The sequence below is a fragment of the Drosophila persimilis genome, unplaced genomic scaffold (genome assembly GCF_003286085.1).
Source record: "Drosophila persimilis strain 14011-0111.01,24,50 unplaced genomic scaffold, DperRS2 tig00000191-arrow-pilon, whole genome shotgun sequence".
NCBI classification, from domain to species: domain Eukaryota; kingdom Metazoa; phylum Arthropoda; class Insecta; order Diptera; family Drosophilidae; genus Drosophila; species Drosophila persimilis.
In genome coordinates, this window is record NW_020825298.1 from 3,522,213 (window position 1) to 3,538,975 (window position 16,763).

The 16,763-nt window shown below is 46.2% G+C and overlaps 1 protein-coding gene across 1 annotated transcript; it reads left to right on the top strand.

Annotated features, from left to right (window-relative positions):
• The first annotated feature begins 363 nt into the window (after window positions 1-363).
• LOC6595473 (cytochrome b5 domain-containing protein 1) lies at window positions 364-1,215 on the top strand. The gene is made up of 3 exons (XM_002020609.2): window positions 364-511; window positions 579-944; window positions 1,000-1,215. Exons 1-3 carry the CDS (start codon window positions 365-367, stop codon window positions 1,132-1,134), a joined length of 648 nt encoding a protein of 215 aa, XP_002020645.1. The 5' UTR covers window position 364; the 3' UTR covers window positions 1,135-1,215.
• Window positions 1,216-16,763: the final 15,548 nt, after the last annotated feature.

Consider the following 16,763-nt stretch of genomic DNA (forward strand, 5'->3'; position numbering starts at 1 on the left):
CCGCCGGCCGGCGACGACTTGACAATTGGCGGCTAATTATGCAATGGCATCCCGAAAACCAGATGCCTCTCTAATGAAACGGAGAATTCTCGTACTTGGACCGCTGCAGCGGCTGCAGCTAAAATTAATTGGCCTGCCCGACAGCCCAACAGCCCAACAGCCGCCATGATGCATTCGAGGCGATAAGACCCGCTCCCGAGACCATTTTCCATTGGAAGCGATGCCATCTCTCCCCTCCCCAGTTGGCAACGTTAGAACACTCAGAATTAATGGGCCGAGTCAAGAGGCGACAGTTTTTTCAGTCAAATCAAATTACATTACATTCGCATTCGGCTTTGTTGCTACTCGTATGTAAATCTGTGAAATGGAACAACCAATTAATAAAATGCGATACTATCTGAAGGATGAGACTGTGCTGCATAACAAGAAGGACGACTGCTGGATCATTATACACAATAACGTCTATGATTTGACGCCCATGATACGGGATCGCTTGGATCACTGGAATACCGTAGGTCTTAACAGAAAAATCTCTTAATTCTTTGCTCTATCCCCATATTCTATCGAATCTTCTGCAGAACATGGATTACTTGGTAGCTCATGCGGGCAAGGATCTAACACATTTCTTCCATGAGAATGGGGAGCCCCGCACGGAGATCTCGGTTAGGACTGGCAGACCGCGTGTCCTCTTTCCACCTATCCTGGAGGTGGCTATCAGTGAGTTTGCCAAGACCAATGGCGCCATGTGGAGTCAGGATCCCTTCTATCACATTGGGAGACTCACACGACGTGCACGCCTTATTCGAATCATCAATGCCCTGACGGCCCAGACCCTGTTCATGACCGTGTGCGATGAAGACACTATCTACGACATCCAACAGAAGTACAAGCAGCACTACAATCACCATGCGGGCAGCTACGAGTGGCGCAAGTTCTCCAATGGAGTAAGTTGATCTCTGTTCTCCAGAGACACCCCTTCTTGAATGATCTCTCCCGCAGGGAAAGGCCTGCGGCCAGCTCGACCTGAACGGCACCTTGGACGAGAACGGTCTGATAGATGAGGAGGACTGCGATGTGGAGCTACCGCCCCCCTCCATTTGGCTCTACTACACAGATGATATAACCATTGCTTGAGTTCGAGTGGTGTCAAAAGTTTACAGGTTTTGGGTTCAGTTTATTGGAAATTCGTTGTGCTGCAGAGAAGTAAAGCTCATTTCAGGCTAGACTGCAGTTGGAGTTGGAGTTGGTCCAACCATTTATATAAAATTTAAACAAATTTCAACAAATGTCATGGTCGACAGAAGAGGGTAATAGGTCTAAAAGTGCAGCGGAGTTCCATAGGGTCGGGTCGGATCTATCTCTGGCTCTGAATATTTACGTGCATTATTGCTCCTGGGTGCTGCTCTTGGACTTGAATTGGCTCTTGGACCGGGTTCTGGTCTGGCTCTTGAACGGACTCTAAATTATGCGGGCTGGTGGAGCTGGAGCTGTGAACTCGTGTATGACGATCGGGGTGGTGTCTGTAGGTACAGCGCCTGCAGCTGCCCAGTTGGCACGCGTTGCAGCTACCACTGCCACTGCCACTGCCACTGCCCCGGCCAAAAGGGGGAGTGGAGTGTCGTGCTTACTGAACTGTGAACTGTTTTTCCAGTCCTATCCATATACCAGTACCAGTACCAGTACCAGTATACCGCATTAGCCGTGGCTAGAGTTATGGCTTATGGTTCTTGGAAGCTCTCCTCCTAGCCACTGGAGACGCCCACTTGTGTTGGATCTGTCTTGGGGCTTGTGGTTTGGGCTTGGGCTTGGGGTTCTTTGTTCTGCCTCCTTCTCTTGTGCTTATCTTGAGCGCATAAATAATTAATTTCAGACTCATTTTGCTTAATAATTTTTTTTGTTTAGTTGTTTAATTGCAAACCAGTTCTCTCGGCCTGGGTTGAGGTTGAAGTCGGGCCATAAATGGTCGTCAGTGCGGCTGTGTTCTTAATTTACATTGAGCAAGCGACGTGTGACAAAGAGGCCAAGATACTAGGCACTGGAGCAATCGAGGTATGTTGTGAATTATTTTAGCCGCGATGTGTGTAGGATTTTTGACAAGCCGCTGGGTTTGGCACTCGAAGGTTGCGGATATATCAATCCGCAGATCCGCAGATACTTTCCCATGCTACAAGTCAACAAAAACAGAGGCGCAGAGGCCAAAAGGAAACAGCCAAAGAGCAAAGGGAATCAATAGCCAAAGCCAAGCCAACCTGAGCCAAGACATGCACAATCTTGTGAAATACTGTTCTCTCATACCTGTTTCAGAATCTGTGGTACCTGGCACCACCTGACAGAGAGCGGGCACGATGACTCATCTGCGAACGAACACGTTTGTGCATGTCGAACCATGGGAACAGGAGCAACGCAAAGCAACTCCATCCAGTATCCAGTACCCAGTACACATATCGAACATTGGTAACCTGTCCTGCTGTCTGTCTGGGCATCAAGGTACGAGGGAGCATCATTGTTAATGGTGGGTGTGGCATAGGGGGGGCACTGCCCAGGGCTGCTCTATGGAACTGCGTTTGTCGTTTGGCCAAACCCGTTTTTGGCATGCCTCCGGGCCAGTTCGTTGCCTAAGTCTTTTGTTTGAAGCGCCACAGAGTTCAATGCGCCGCCTGCGCGTATAAGTAAGCGAAATGCATTTGCGTATTAAGTATTCATTTGTGGACAGTGGTAGCTGCCAAGATAGGGAGCAGGTGTTACCAGTAGGAAAAGAGTAAATGATGCTGTTATATTATGTCATTTGTTTGCAACTTACAGCTTAGTTGATGGAACTCGAATATCTGAACGTAAAATCTTCCTGCTGAATCGCATTTTCAAAGTTTGTCATGCCACGGCCCCGACCTGGCTTCCAAGTACATGCCACTGGCTGACAATTATTCTAAAAGAGTCCAACAACGGCGAGATCTGCCCTGACAATGGCACTGACACTGACAAAGACAAGATCCAGTGCGCTTTTCACGGCATTCCTTAGGATCAACCAACATCAGCGCGGATCGACAGCACCCACAACCACAGCAGACGTACGAATGTATGGAAGATGTAACCCACTTCAGATGTGACTGTGACCCATTCCCACAGTCCTCTACCTCCAACAAACAGCCATGCGTAGTCGTCAAGGCAGCTAAATCTGAATTCTATGCCGGTCGCATTCTTTCTTTCTTTCATTTGTTCCTCTTTCCCAAGGCATTTTCCAGGCGGAAGTGGAGGCTCTCTGGTATGCGAGCAATCTTCGTCGTTGGCGTTTTCGTCTAAGCTCCCGATCCCGCTCCCCCAGCGATTTCCCAGCTAAGCGAGCTAATTTAGTGCTTAGCTCGAAATAAACTGTTCGCTTGGCGGTTATTTTCTCAGGTTGTTCCTGCTCGTGTTGTTGATTGTGTGTGGCTGTGTTTGTGTCTGAATCCGCTTTGGGGGCAGAGGAATTTATGCAGATTAGCAGTAGAAATAGAAAGCCGAACGAGCGGAATAGTCGAAATGTTGTGTGCCATGAAGGTCAGCCACACCCAAAAGGAAGTACCACCATTCCAGCAGCCCCAAAATAGCCATCCTATACGTACTAGTAGATACATCCGTTATGGCAATCAGTGTCATTTTCAGTTTCTTTTACTGTTTTAATGTAGAGAACTCTACTGGGCCTCCGTCTCCGCCTCCTGCTCCGCACCTCTTCAAACGATTCTGTTGGGGCGTTGGTTCCGACTTCCCCCATCGGACCTTTGCATTTGGCATACAAAGCATTGACCGCTGCCGCTGCCGCTGCCTGCCTGCCTGCATTTGGCACTTGGAATTCCACACCAGCTACAACAAATTAAATAATAAATACGAAGGAAAAAAGAGTATGCGACAATAAATAGCGGAACCAAATTAGGAAGTGGCCACGCCACGCCACACCACACCACACTACACACCACAAAGTCCCCAACTCCATATTCGGGTGACCACCGTACAGGACAGCAGCAACCGCAGCAGCAGTCAAGTGGGTCTTTGTACGGTCGGCGAGCATAGACTGTCATTGGCATACTAAATATGATGGAACTGATTGATTCGGTGGCTTCTGGGCTGTGGCTCGTCTGTGGCAGTTTGGTTAGAATTGGAATTATACTATAGCATTGGCTAGCGGCTTTTTCGAGTTGCAAATAAATGATGAATAGCCACTTAGAACAAATAGTTACGCTTTATGCGATGTAGAGAAGATATATTCAAAGGGAATTTACTCCAGGAGTATATCCTGTAAAAATGATCCAATCAGTACTAGTCACAAAGAGATTTCACTACATATAGCCAAAATGACTTATAATATCTTTTTGCTGATTAGGTTCATCTTCTCCGAGGGTATTCCCTTTAATAAAATTCACATTCGAGAACCGAAACCAAAGAAAAAGTGTTAAAATTAAGTTCCTCCAATCTGGAACTTCCCTCAATATAAGTTTACATATACCCGAATGCCTCCTTCGAGTTCTTTCAAATTGATATGCAACTTTTGCACCTCTTGAGCTTGGTGAGTATTCATAAATTATTCAAAGCTTAACTGCTTCCGTTTTGGACGAGTGTCTGTCGGTCTGTCTGTGGCACTGTCATTTCTTCGATGTGGGTGTTGCCTGTGCCCCGCCCCTGTCTGGTACTCGTATTCTCTGGCAGATTGACAAGGTTCGACTTGGCCTGCGACTGAGAATGGGAGTGGGGATTGGGTCTTCGAGGGGGTCGGGGTCAGCGGGAGGACGCTGCACTTTCTTGTGGTTGGATCGGCTCGCAGCTGTTTGTATAAATATCCATTGGCAATAACAATTTCGAATGGCTGCCAACAACGAGTTTATTTTACATTTTATTGTATAATTTTCGGATGTGGTTTTCGAAGAGAAAGAAGCAAAGACAGAGGCAGAGGCAAAGACGTGGCATGGTCGCTGTTCTGTTCTGTTCAGTTCTGTAGAATAAATTAACGCGTGCAACTAAATAAAAATAAATATATTTTTATATACATTGGGGTATGTTCTCCGGGGCAGAGATCTGGTTCTGGCTGAGTGCCCTCAAGGTATGTCGCAAACGGAGCTGGACTTGGATGAAAATGGATGTGGGGGGAAAATAGAGGTGGAGACGGAGACAATGGGGCGGTTTTGGTTCGCAGCGTTTCGGAGGCCAACATTCTATGCAAATTTAATGACAGTCAAACCGTCACTCAGCAAAAGGGTTAAGGTTCGGCTGGGCCCGGGCTTCGCCTCAATTTATGGATATTAACACAATATTTGTTGTCGCCTGTCGCTTCTTGGTTAATTACCAGACGAGCCGGGCCCTTTACTGGGAATCCCTTTACCCCCGTGCAATCAAATGTTTCCCATGCAAATCGCCTGCCAGAAATCAATTAAAAGCACACGTGACATTCAAGTTCCCACATTTGTATCCTTCCATCCATTCCTGCCCCGATTGTCATTCGGCTTTTCCTCTGGTGTTCTGTTTTTTTAGTTGACCAAACACTTCCTGTGTCCCGTGTCCTGTGTCCTGTGCCCTGTGTCGAGGGAGTTTCCTCACCCGTTCGCTGGTCTTGTGCTTCCTGCAGAGCGTGGGAGCGGCTCTAGCGGCTGGCAATAATTTCCATAGACCTAAGTTCTATTGATTTATGCCCTCGCTTCTGCGGGTTTCAATTGATTTTTTAAGTGGCTCTGCGGATTATCAAATTGTGATCTGAATTTTGAGTCGATTTTTTGGTACAGAGGGAGGGTTTTGCTGTGGGTTTGCCAAATTGAATTGTTTACTTGGGCTTAGGGGAAGTGTACTCGTCCATTAAATGGGATTTGATTTATGCCAGACAAGTGTCTGGGTGGCTGGGAGAGGGGCTTACAGATTCTAACAATTTATGAGTGTGGAGAGGACCTGAGAAGGGTTAGAACTGTGTGAAATGAGGGTTGGTCTGTTGATCTGTCTTTCGATTCTTTCCCCTCCTCACTGACCACAGTTAAAGTCTTTAGCTCGAAATGGAAAGGAAACCATCATCATTCTCATCCATCCAGGTCTCAATCTGGTGTATACATTCACTTATTTGGATGGTAGACTCGTGTAACTCGTTTGGCCAACATAAACTGAAACAACAACGACAACTTCACTTTCTAACAATGATTAGTTGGCAATCTTCTCTTTTCTTTTCCTCAGTTTCTTCTATAGAGTTTTTCCCCACCGAGGAGTAATGAGCGCTTTTTCAAGTTGATAATTACGATGAAACAGCAGAAACAGAGCCAAAAGCAGACAAACTCAGACTGAGACTGAGACTGAAACCCATATGAAATAAGAAAACCGAAGCTAAATCAGAGGAGGAAACAAACAGAAGCTGAACAGGGAGGAGAACCACAAACAGAAGCTAAATCGGAGGGAGAATCATGGCCAAGACAACTACACCTCATTTGGTTAGCCCTAAAGGGTCCGGCATGGCCTGGCCAACATGATTTGTCTTTCTTAGGCCATTCCTTTGAGGGGAGGTGTGCAGAGGCTTAGGTAAAATATTTGTTTGTACATGAAAATACCAGTAGCCGATTTCATGTGCGTTTAATTCAATTATGTATAGACCTGGGTGGAGTGTGAGTGTGATATTCTGAGAGCAGCGTGGGAACAGCTGGGACTTATGTAACTCATTTGGGCTCCATTGTAAGGTGTCCATCAAATTCCCATAGACTTATTAAAAACAATGAGCTGGTTGTAATTTCTAAGCTGATTTCGAAGGCAAACCCTTTTGCAAATCAATCAAAGGCGCATCGCCCTGACAATCCAATTACGAATGCAAATGTTGGGAACAGTGTTCCCAGAACAATTCGCAGAACCCGAGCACCAGGCGCTGTTCTTCAGTGAATAGGGGAACCCTTGTAGATGTTCAGAAGAGAGAGAGAGAGAGGAGGATATACATTTAAACTCGAAGCTGTAACACTTTCCTTCAATTAAATAAAAACTTTCAAGCCTCACCCGCATGCAAATAAATTCAAATTTTAAAGAAATTTTGAATAAATCAAATGGAATTATAGACATTAAACCAAGCAATTAAATGATGTTACACTTTCATAATTAAGTGGAATTGCCTTTTAATTAGTAATTATTCTCGCATTTATGGGGGCACGCTTTTATGGTTTACGGACAGATTGACAGAGGATCAACCCCATTCATGACGGGAAAACTTAATCTTCCTGTGTGTTCCATGAGGATCAACATCAACCCCATGAGGGCACTTGGAACTCCAACTGCAGCATTAAGACCCGGTATGAGGCCCGCACTTGGTCGCACCACACCACACTCTTGCTTTCATGTCAACCAGCCATTATAATTATCGCGACGAGCCTGCTCTGCTCTCCATCGCTCTCTCTCCACCGCCACCTCTGTCTTTTGGAGCATTTTCCAGAGCTCTTTCCATTACATTTAATGCCACAAAGGAATTTGAAAAGCATAACAGCAACAAAGGAATACTCGAACGAGCACTGACGTCGCACTGGTCGGCCAAGTAGAACCCATGGATGGAATGGCTGGCAATGTGGCTGCTGCTGGTGCTGGTGCTGGCGTAGGGGGATGGTGCAGGGGGTTGGTGCCGGGGGATGGAGCTGTGGACGCGCTCGGTTGAGTTTCATGGATCAGTTGGGGCGGGCTCGGCCTCGGCTTTGGCTCCAGAGAGCAGCTCCAAAGTTGTGGCATGTTCTGTTTTTCTCGTTGCTGCTTTTGTTGTTGTTGTTGATGTTGTTATTGTTATTGTTGGAGTCATTACCGGCATGACAAGCACAAAAATGCGTTGTTCGTGCGCAGACGGAGCCACAGGCCGCAAAAAGAAAATAAAGTTGCATTTAACTAGTTGGGGAATAGGGCTAGGTCCAGTCTGCTAGTTGCTCTAACTATGCAAGCACACACTCGTCCATGCACATATCGATTAATAGACTGAACTCGGTTGAACCCAGTGCCGGACAACACGTGTCGCAGTCTGGAATGGGACCTGGACAGGCCGAGCTGATTTCCATATCTATCTCTATCTGTCGGATGCACTTGGCTGGCTCAAACTGAAGATACTCGTACTTGTGATAAAGAAGAATAAGTCTGCATTCAGCCAGGCGTGTCCCTATAAGACCAGAGATGTACAACCAAATGAGCTACTAATTTGAAACGACGAACAAAGTTCGGAGGAAGATACTCGTACTAATGGATGCAGCCAACAGATTCTAATTTTAATTTTACCCAAATTATAACTTCTAGAAACAGATTGAGGTGGCTGAATTCTGGTAATTTCTCTCTTCTGAAAATTCGAGTATATCCACATAATTTGCCTAGAAAATAAACATCTTTCCAGGTCATCTGAATCGGCATGAAAGTAAATTCTTAAAGCTTATGATTCTCTTCAATCTTCAAGGCAGCTATGGTTATGGCCCGACAATAACCTGAAATCTAAGCCCAACTATATTTGGCAATAGCCAACATCAGCTCAGCGGCCGCACCTCGTCCCAGTTGAGTAGTCAGGTTTCCACTGCCGAAATCGAAATCGAAATCTCCAGCGATTGTTGCCGGGCGAGTGAGCAGCTCCAATCTCCTCCAATCTCTATCGAGTGGCACACGAGTATAAAGTTTAATATTTTGGAATCTGGCTGGATAGCTTTTATGATTATGATACGAGTAGCAGTGGATCAGACGTACCTTAAGGAATTTATGAAAAAATGCACAAAATGTTTCAGACTTCCGTTTGGGTAAGTCATCCTGGGGACTGGATCGTGTTTCAGGGCATCCAGTTTTCGGAGGCAGTCCCATTCTGAGGCTGGACAACCGCAAAGTGGAAACGGAAGTGTCGCGTCGCCGTGTAGACACTGGATACTGGACATAATGGAGCCGACAGGTACTCGCATAAGATAAGATGCCTTCTATTCGCAATGACCTTTAGGACTCGCTTGGCACAGAAACAGAAACCAAAGCAATGCGGCACTAGCCCCAACTTCAGCCACAGAATGCAGTGCAGCCACTGCAACCTGTTCCAGTGCCACTTTTTGTGACCACTTTGAAGCTAAGTTGGATCTAGTCAACTCCAAGCGGGCATGGTGATCATTTAGCAGCAAAAAGGTAGCTATGAATGGTAAATGGCAGTCCAGTCGGTGCGGGCCGCTGAAATTACATGTCCAGCAGCATGAAAACGCCGCCAGCTGCCAGTTGTGCCACTCGATGGGGCGAGTGGGCAGTGCGCAGTGAGCAGTGGGGAGAGGAGAGAGAGTCTGCAGAAGCCCTCGTCACGTATTGGGAGGTAACATACATGGGCATACTTAAGGGGCAGTAATGTGGTTTATCATCAGCAGTCACTGAGTACCGGACCAGCACGATACGGTCATGTTATGACAAGGATGAGAAACCGAGAAGGCTCGAGCCCAACTGGTTGAATAACCCCCCACACACATGGATCTCCAGTGATGCGCAATTGGTCGGGCGGAGTCGACGGAGAAATGGTTTTTGAATGGCGCTTGCCGAATATCTATAAGTTTTGTGATATTTCAAAGCAATAAGCCTACTGTAATGTGGTTCGAATTTATAGATGAGAAACGAAGTTAAGCGTCTTCAAACGACTATAATCCTGTAATCAAAAATGGTTCAGATTTTGTAAGACCCTTTTCTCCAACTCAATGTCAAGCACATCCTCGACATGTGGCTATCTTGAGCATATCTTGAACTCCAATACCGCCAGATCTCTACGCATCTTTTCTCAGCTCTTTTCTGCAGTTCAGTTCAGTTCAGTTCAGGGCAGATCATTAAGACGCCAGACCAAAGAGAGAGGGAGAGAGCACATCCGTAGAAGGACATCTGATCGCTTTTTGTCGTGGCATTACACAACCGCAACAGAAACAGAAACAGATCCGGGGAGGAGTGGCAAGTGGCAAGTGGCAAGGGGCAGAGCAAAAGATGAAAGTGCAGAAGAGACGATGGTTGGGTCCCCAAGCCGAAAGTTGTTGCCATTTCTGGTTGATGGTTGCTGGTTGCTGGTTGCGTTGCTCGTTGCCTCTTCTTGTGGCTTCCTGCAGCTTACGACGTGTGACGACATGTAGAACTAATTGTCGTCCACTCTTCGTTGGCAAGCTGTTGGGTAGGGGGACTCAGGCTTTGGGGGGACAGGGTACTGAAACCGGGACCGAGTCTGGCTCTGGCCGTGGCTCTGGCTCCGTCGCTGTCTCTGGCAGCAATTGGCTGCACTGTTCGCCTTGTGACAGGCATAAATCAGTTTTGTTTTAGTAATCGGCGCAGCAAGAAGTCACTCAAAGTCGCCGCATGCAGCCCAACACCTGCCGCCACGCCACGCCACGCCACAGATATTGGTATCGGCGGTATCCGTATAGCTAATGTACGGATTCTGAGTTCTGATCTTGAAATTTTCGCGTGTGTTGCGTCATAATTGAAAACGATCGTCGCGACACCTTAAATGGTCTCCCTAGTGACAATCCCCATCATTTTTTTGGCGGGGACGAGTTGGAAACGAGTTAATTAGTCGTGTGCTCCGGGGACTACTTGATTTTGTTTGATTTATGTTAGAGTGCTGGCCTGTCTGCCATTCTCTGGCCAAAAAAGGCGCAGCAGCAGAAGCAAGAGCAGGCTTGGACCGAAAAAATTAGCAACATTTAGTTAATGCACATAAATAAGATACGATACCGAGACGTGAACCAAGATTCGGTATTCGGTATTCGAATTGTGTGTGCGAGCTGCGAGACACCAAATTGGGCAAGTCGTTCGTGTGCCGTGGCGCTCTCCGTGTGGGCAGATTTCCAACAAAAGGAAAATAAATGACGAGTTTAAATAACACTAACAATCGGCATCGGTAGAGTGTCCCCAGAGCCCCCGAGAGTCTCGCGGCTTTGTTGGTTAATGACTGGTGCGCCATATTTGGCCAGATCGAAGCGGTAGGCCGCTCCCTCGCCCCCTGCAAGATGCCCGCCCCGGCCGCTATAAAGCCAGCCTCTGGTCACACGACCAAGCTCAACAATGGCAAATCTAACACCAGCCACAATACAAATAATAATACGAATACGAATATTAACAACAGCCACAACACATTATGCAATTCGATCGCCCATCTAAGCGACTCAAGGACCAATCTCACTGTCAACACGCCCACCACCTGCCAACGCTTAAGGTAAGGCATTTTTACAGCTCTTCTTGGTCTATGCGCCAGCTATTCGAAACAAGTTTATCTACTATAATTCCTAAAGTGTTCTTCCCTTCGCGGTGCGATTGCTGGATTAATAAATTATGCTTTAGAGTGGGTCTGTCTTTTGAATGTGCAAACATGTGTAATATCCAGGCTCTCCTGACTTTATAGCTGCCTTTTCAAAGACATTTTATGCGTAGATTATCATCAACAGCATTTCATTAGATATTCCTATAAAATGTTGAATTTTCTTGTATTCCACAGCGAAATGTTTCGACGTTCGATAGCCAGCAGCACCCAATCGAGTTCCAGGGAGAATACCTACGAAGAGGTAAGCTGATCCATAGATAAGCCATGCCAATTGTAATTGTAATTATGTAGATCGGGATCGCGATCGAAAAGAAATATTAATGAAGTATTGTATGGGAAAACATTTCATATTTCAACCCTAGAAAAATAGATCATTCTTGCGAGTACCTGCGTTGGGAATCCTTGCTTGAATGCACATCAGAATTCGACTAATTAATCAAACAGAATGCCATTTCGAAGACCAGGGATAACAAATTGGTGTGAAGGGCGACGGCAAAGGGGGGCAGGGAAAATAATGAAGAATGCAGTTTCGAAGTTTCCTTTACCCCTGCGGAAAACTGGAAAACTGGCTCAAATTTCCAGGCGGTCCAAGTTGATTTTCTTTTCATAATAATAAAAATCTTTTAGCAAGCCCCTTCACACACATCAAAGGAACATAATTTACAAACAACTCAAAGACGGAGACTGCCTACCGTGTATCTGTATCTGTATCTGTAGCTATGGCTATGCATATCTATGTATCTATAAGTGCGTGGCGTGTAATCCGAGCCAGTGGCCTAAGATTCAGGGAGCAGACGCGCCCAGAAGCAGAAGCAGCCGACGACGCGTTCAATTTATAAACAGGCCGAGCGCTCAAGTGTGCCAGCTGCCAGCCGATGTATCTTCGAGATACCTTTCCTATGCCTTTTCCTATTGCTAAGATGCTGCGGCAGGACCAACGCACCGCGCCGCATCCAATGGCATGGCATCCTTCGAGGCGGCAGGCAATGACCTGCTTTGGAATGTCAGACAAAAACATCTGTCGCCCTGTCTCTGTTTCTGTACAAAAGGGATCGCCTTGGGGTATATTCATGGATCCGTCCGGGTGTCCGGGTGTCCTGGTGTCCTTTCCCTTGTTGTTACAGGCATCGGCCTCCTCGATTTGGCGCGCAGTTCGACAGCCCGACTAGGATGCATTCGATTCTGGTTCATGGAGCCGCTGCCCTCCGCACAGGTTTCTGCCTGTCTTCTGACTCTTCTCTGCCTCGCTCTCTCTCTCTCTCTCCTGGAGCACAAAACATCTGCCTGGGCTGGGCGAGTAGTCCTTTTGATAGCTCCGGGGCATTAATTGAAAGTAATTTTCTTCTTGGACTCTGAAGATGGCGGCACGGTGATAAGCCAGTCATTGGCATCAGGGGCAAGGATTGTTGCTGTTCCTTGTGCCTTGACAGTTTCCGGTTACAGGAGATGACAACCCCCAGTTTAAGATCAAGATCATATCCTACCTAAGATCTCCAGTTAACTTAAGATCTGCATTGTACTGCTCATTCCAATGAGTTATTTCAAGCTCATGCGTATCTCATTTGCTGGCTAAGTTCCATTCTCCACTCCATTATGATCTGGATTATATCCACATAAATGAATAGTGATTAGCTTATCGAAGAACCATTGGGACCACTTATGGCACATCTGTTTCTTCACTCGACATTACACAACAACCAATGTGTCCGACTTCAGAGTATTTTCGATGCCAGACGACCGCAAAAGTCTTGGCTTGCGATCTACATAAGGCAAGCCTCATGGGCACTGCAGTTCTTCCACTGCCTGCCAATGTATCTGGCAGATATGCTTGCCATAGATATAGATATAGATGTGTGTAAAACGCATAAAATGGCAGATTACCACGCTCGAATGCCTTTCTTATGTGAGCTTTGAATCGATTTCATTTGGAGCTGCAACCGCAGCTTCGGGCGAAGAAGCAATTCGAGCTGGGCATTGAGATGCAGATGGAGGGGATCGCATCTCAAGTTGAGCGTGTGGCAGGCAGACGACGTTTTGCTTTTCTCCGAGCTGATTCTGATCATCAGCATCAGTAGCGTCATTGACAGTTGGTTTCATGTTGCAATTAGTTGCGGCAACTGATAGATAGCAGTTAGTGAACCCTAGCCCAAGTTCAGCTCGGTTTCTCCTGCTAATCTAATGTGGAAAGTGCAAGTGAGTGCACTCAACTCAAACATTTCTCTCCGCTAAGTCTTCTTTGCCCTCAGTACTCGCTCGCTCGTATATTTGTTTGCGTTTTATTGCAGCGGCCTAATCAGAAATCAAATATTTTTCTACGCCTCTTGGGTTTTATGGCTGCCGTTGCGGTTCATTCGCCTGCATCGCCTCTGAATCGGAATGGGGATCTTGGATTGATTGGTTGCACTCAAATATTTGACAAGACTCCTCCATAGATTCAAACTACTGTGTGAGACTCGAGTCGGGAATGGAACTGGAAACCGGGAGCCCGCTTACTTTCGGGGGAGCCGATAGATAGATAGCCCCTAATCGGAACACTTGTTTGTCCCCAAAAATGGGCCCATAAATTACATTTACTTTGCATTCTCAAGGGGTGATGAACCTGCTCGAGCAGTTTTTAATTTTGTGCTTAATTGTTTGATTTACGAGGCTGAGAAACAATTTTCATATTTTCAAATGGAAATATATTCTATCTATGAGAACCTATTGATAAATTCCTATTCCATCTAACAACTTTCGGATCCTTTTAAGTTGTGCTATATTATTTGACACAATTTCCACCCTTTTAAAACTTTTCCCACTTATAAGTAATATAATAAATGTCACCTTCTATAAAATTGTCTGTTTTTCAATAGACATGCGATGGCAGCCCGGACTCCAGTCATGTCTAGGGCCTGAAATCGCGTCTTGGGTTAGCCCTCGCGACCTCATTAAAATGCAAACAGTTACAAACAGTATAGGGTGTATGCCCCTCTACCTCGATCTGATGATCTGTTCATGTTATTATTAAAAACACCTAAATGGGTCGCTTCGAAGGGGATTGGGTGGGGTTCTAGGCACTGGGTACTGGAGACTATGGATGGGTCGTGTGTTTGTGTGCTTTGTAGTGCAGCACGTACAATAAATTAGTGACATTATACAAAAATTAAAAACGTGAGCTCCTCTAGCGGGGAATATTTTGACAATAATAAGCAGCTTTGTGTGTTGGCTTGTCTCCACAGCGAGACCCCAGCCCCAAGAGCCGCCAATTCACAACTCAAATAACGTGACATGGAATGACCAAACCCCAAGCCCCAGGTCCAGAGGAGAAGATTGGGAACTGGAAAGAAGTTCGGGTACGAGTGTGGCGTATGGAGATGGAGTGTGGAGTAGCAGCTGGCTTTGTGAATTTGTTGTGTTTGGCTTTTGCTTTATGCGTTTTTATGTTTTATAGTGTAGGCCTCACAGGCCCGACTCGGCCCCGCTCTCATTAGCATGCCGAGCACGAGAAGTTTATACTTTTCAACTCTTCTTCTTTTTGTTGGTAGCGGACGGACAGGCACAATTGTCAATAAAATTACTAGCCCGGCTTACAGCACGCACTCCACTCAGTCCGGGTCGGGTCTCACTTTGAGACATTTACAATCCGTACCTCCAGCTCCAAACAATTAACGAAATGAAAAGGCCGTTCGGCCTGATCCCACGCTTTTTCAGCTGATCGCGAGTGAATCTCACAGTTTACAAAAACCAGGGGAAATGTGCGGCATTTAAATAATTTTTCGATGCCAGCCCACACAGCCGCCACAAGCTGATGATTTGTATAAATTTTATTGTTGAATTTATATGCGAAAAATGCATTCCAAATGAGTCTCAACAAGATTGTTGAACAAACTTTTGTTGGCGTGAACTTTTGCGCATCTGTATCTGTACGAGTATCTCTGTATCTGTATCTCCCTCCATGTGTGTATCTGTATCTGCTTCTCTGCTTGTTTATTATAATCGTATACAGCGGAAATAAAGAAGACACAAAATGTTAGATACAAACCCATCGAATTCTACCTGAATCTCATCCAAGAATTCTTTTCCCGCAAACTGGTGAATGAACTGAGGAATTATATCTTTCTCTGTTTCTCTCCTGCCTATCTGGGGTTTTCTCTAGTCCAACAAATCTCTTGGCCATTACCAGCTTTTTAGCTGGAAATTAGTATGTCGTCGCACTTGACTTTATCTACGCACAGCGGGTTGGGTTTGGCAGGGAAAGTCCTGGGACAGGATCGGACCCGATGTTTTGCACACATTGCCCTTTGGGCAAATCCTGTGTGTGGCATGTGGCAAGTGGCATTTGGTAGCACGGCAGGAGGTCCGCGAGTGCATTCAAATGAAGCGTGCAGTAGTCAGGGGATTCTTCTGGCCCAAAAATAAATGTATTATCATTGATGGAATGATTTTTGGGCCAGCTAATCTGTAAAGCAGAATATCTCTCTTTTTGGCATTCGATGTACTTGCTGACTTCTTCCACAAGTACCTATATAAAACAACTTTCTATTATGGCTTTTCACTATTTTAACCCCAAAAGAGACAACAAAATTCACAGCATTTCCTCATTAGTTTTTTGTTAGGTGGGGGCACAATGGTAGACCGTTGATGGCTGCTGCTGCTGCTGCTGATGATAATTAAATCAACGTTGCATGACACAACTTAATCAAAACTGAGCCAAGCCGAGCCCAAGCTCAAAACTGAAAGTGAATTCAACTGGCAAAAATAAAATATACCACGACAGATACGAAGAAACCACAAATGAGGTCAACGAACACGGTCCAAGCCCAGGGCGAAGTTTGGAGGGGAGTGGAGAGTCGTCAACTTCCACGGTGGGCAGAACCTCTTCCCAGTGGCTCTCAGCTCTAACATTAATGATATTTCTGGAGATTTGAATAGTCTCCCAAAAACAAAGACAAAGCTCTCGGGGGTGACTCGGGGACTGATGTCATTGTCTGGTGTTTATCAGCCCATTTACGTGCCAAATCAGCAGGTGAAAGTGTTGCAAAATGAGAGGCGCACAAGCAAAGCAAAACAGCGAGACGACTTTGAAGTGAAAATTGTTTTTCCCCGCTCCAAAAAGGAAGGAAAATTCGCAACGAAAAGTGCACTCCGCCAGGCAATGGAAATTTTCCCACACTCTGGAGTTGGACGTGTCTGAACTTTGATTAAACCGAATTGGATTCCATTCCGGCGCGGCGCGGCGCGGCGCGGATCCCAGGTCCCAGTCCCCAGGTCCCAGGCTGTTTCTCGGGTAATAAATGTGTAACATTCTGTAATAGCTATCGTGCCACATGGAACCCCATCCTCCACTCCACGCCTCCTCCATGTCTCTGAGTCATGGGTGATTAGTCAGCTGCGTGTTGCCAGAACGGAGCAAGAATTTCTGGACAAGTGAACGGCCTTTGAACAGCCCCACTGTCGGTCCAAAAGTTTTCCTTGCACCCAGCCTTTTCCCGCGAGTTCCCCGCGTTTAACGAAGCGAGTGTCACTCGCA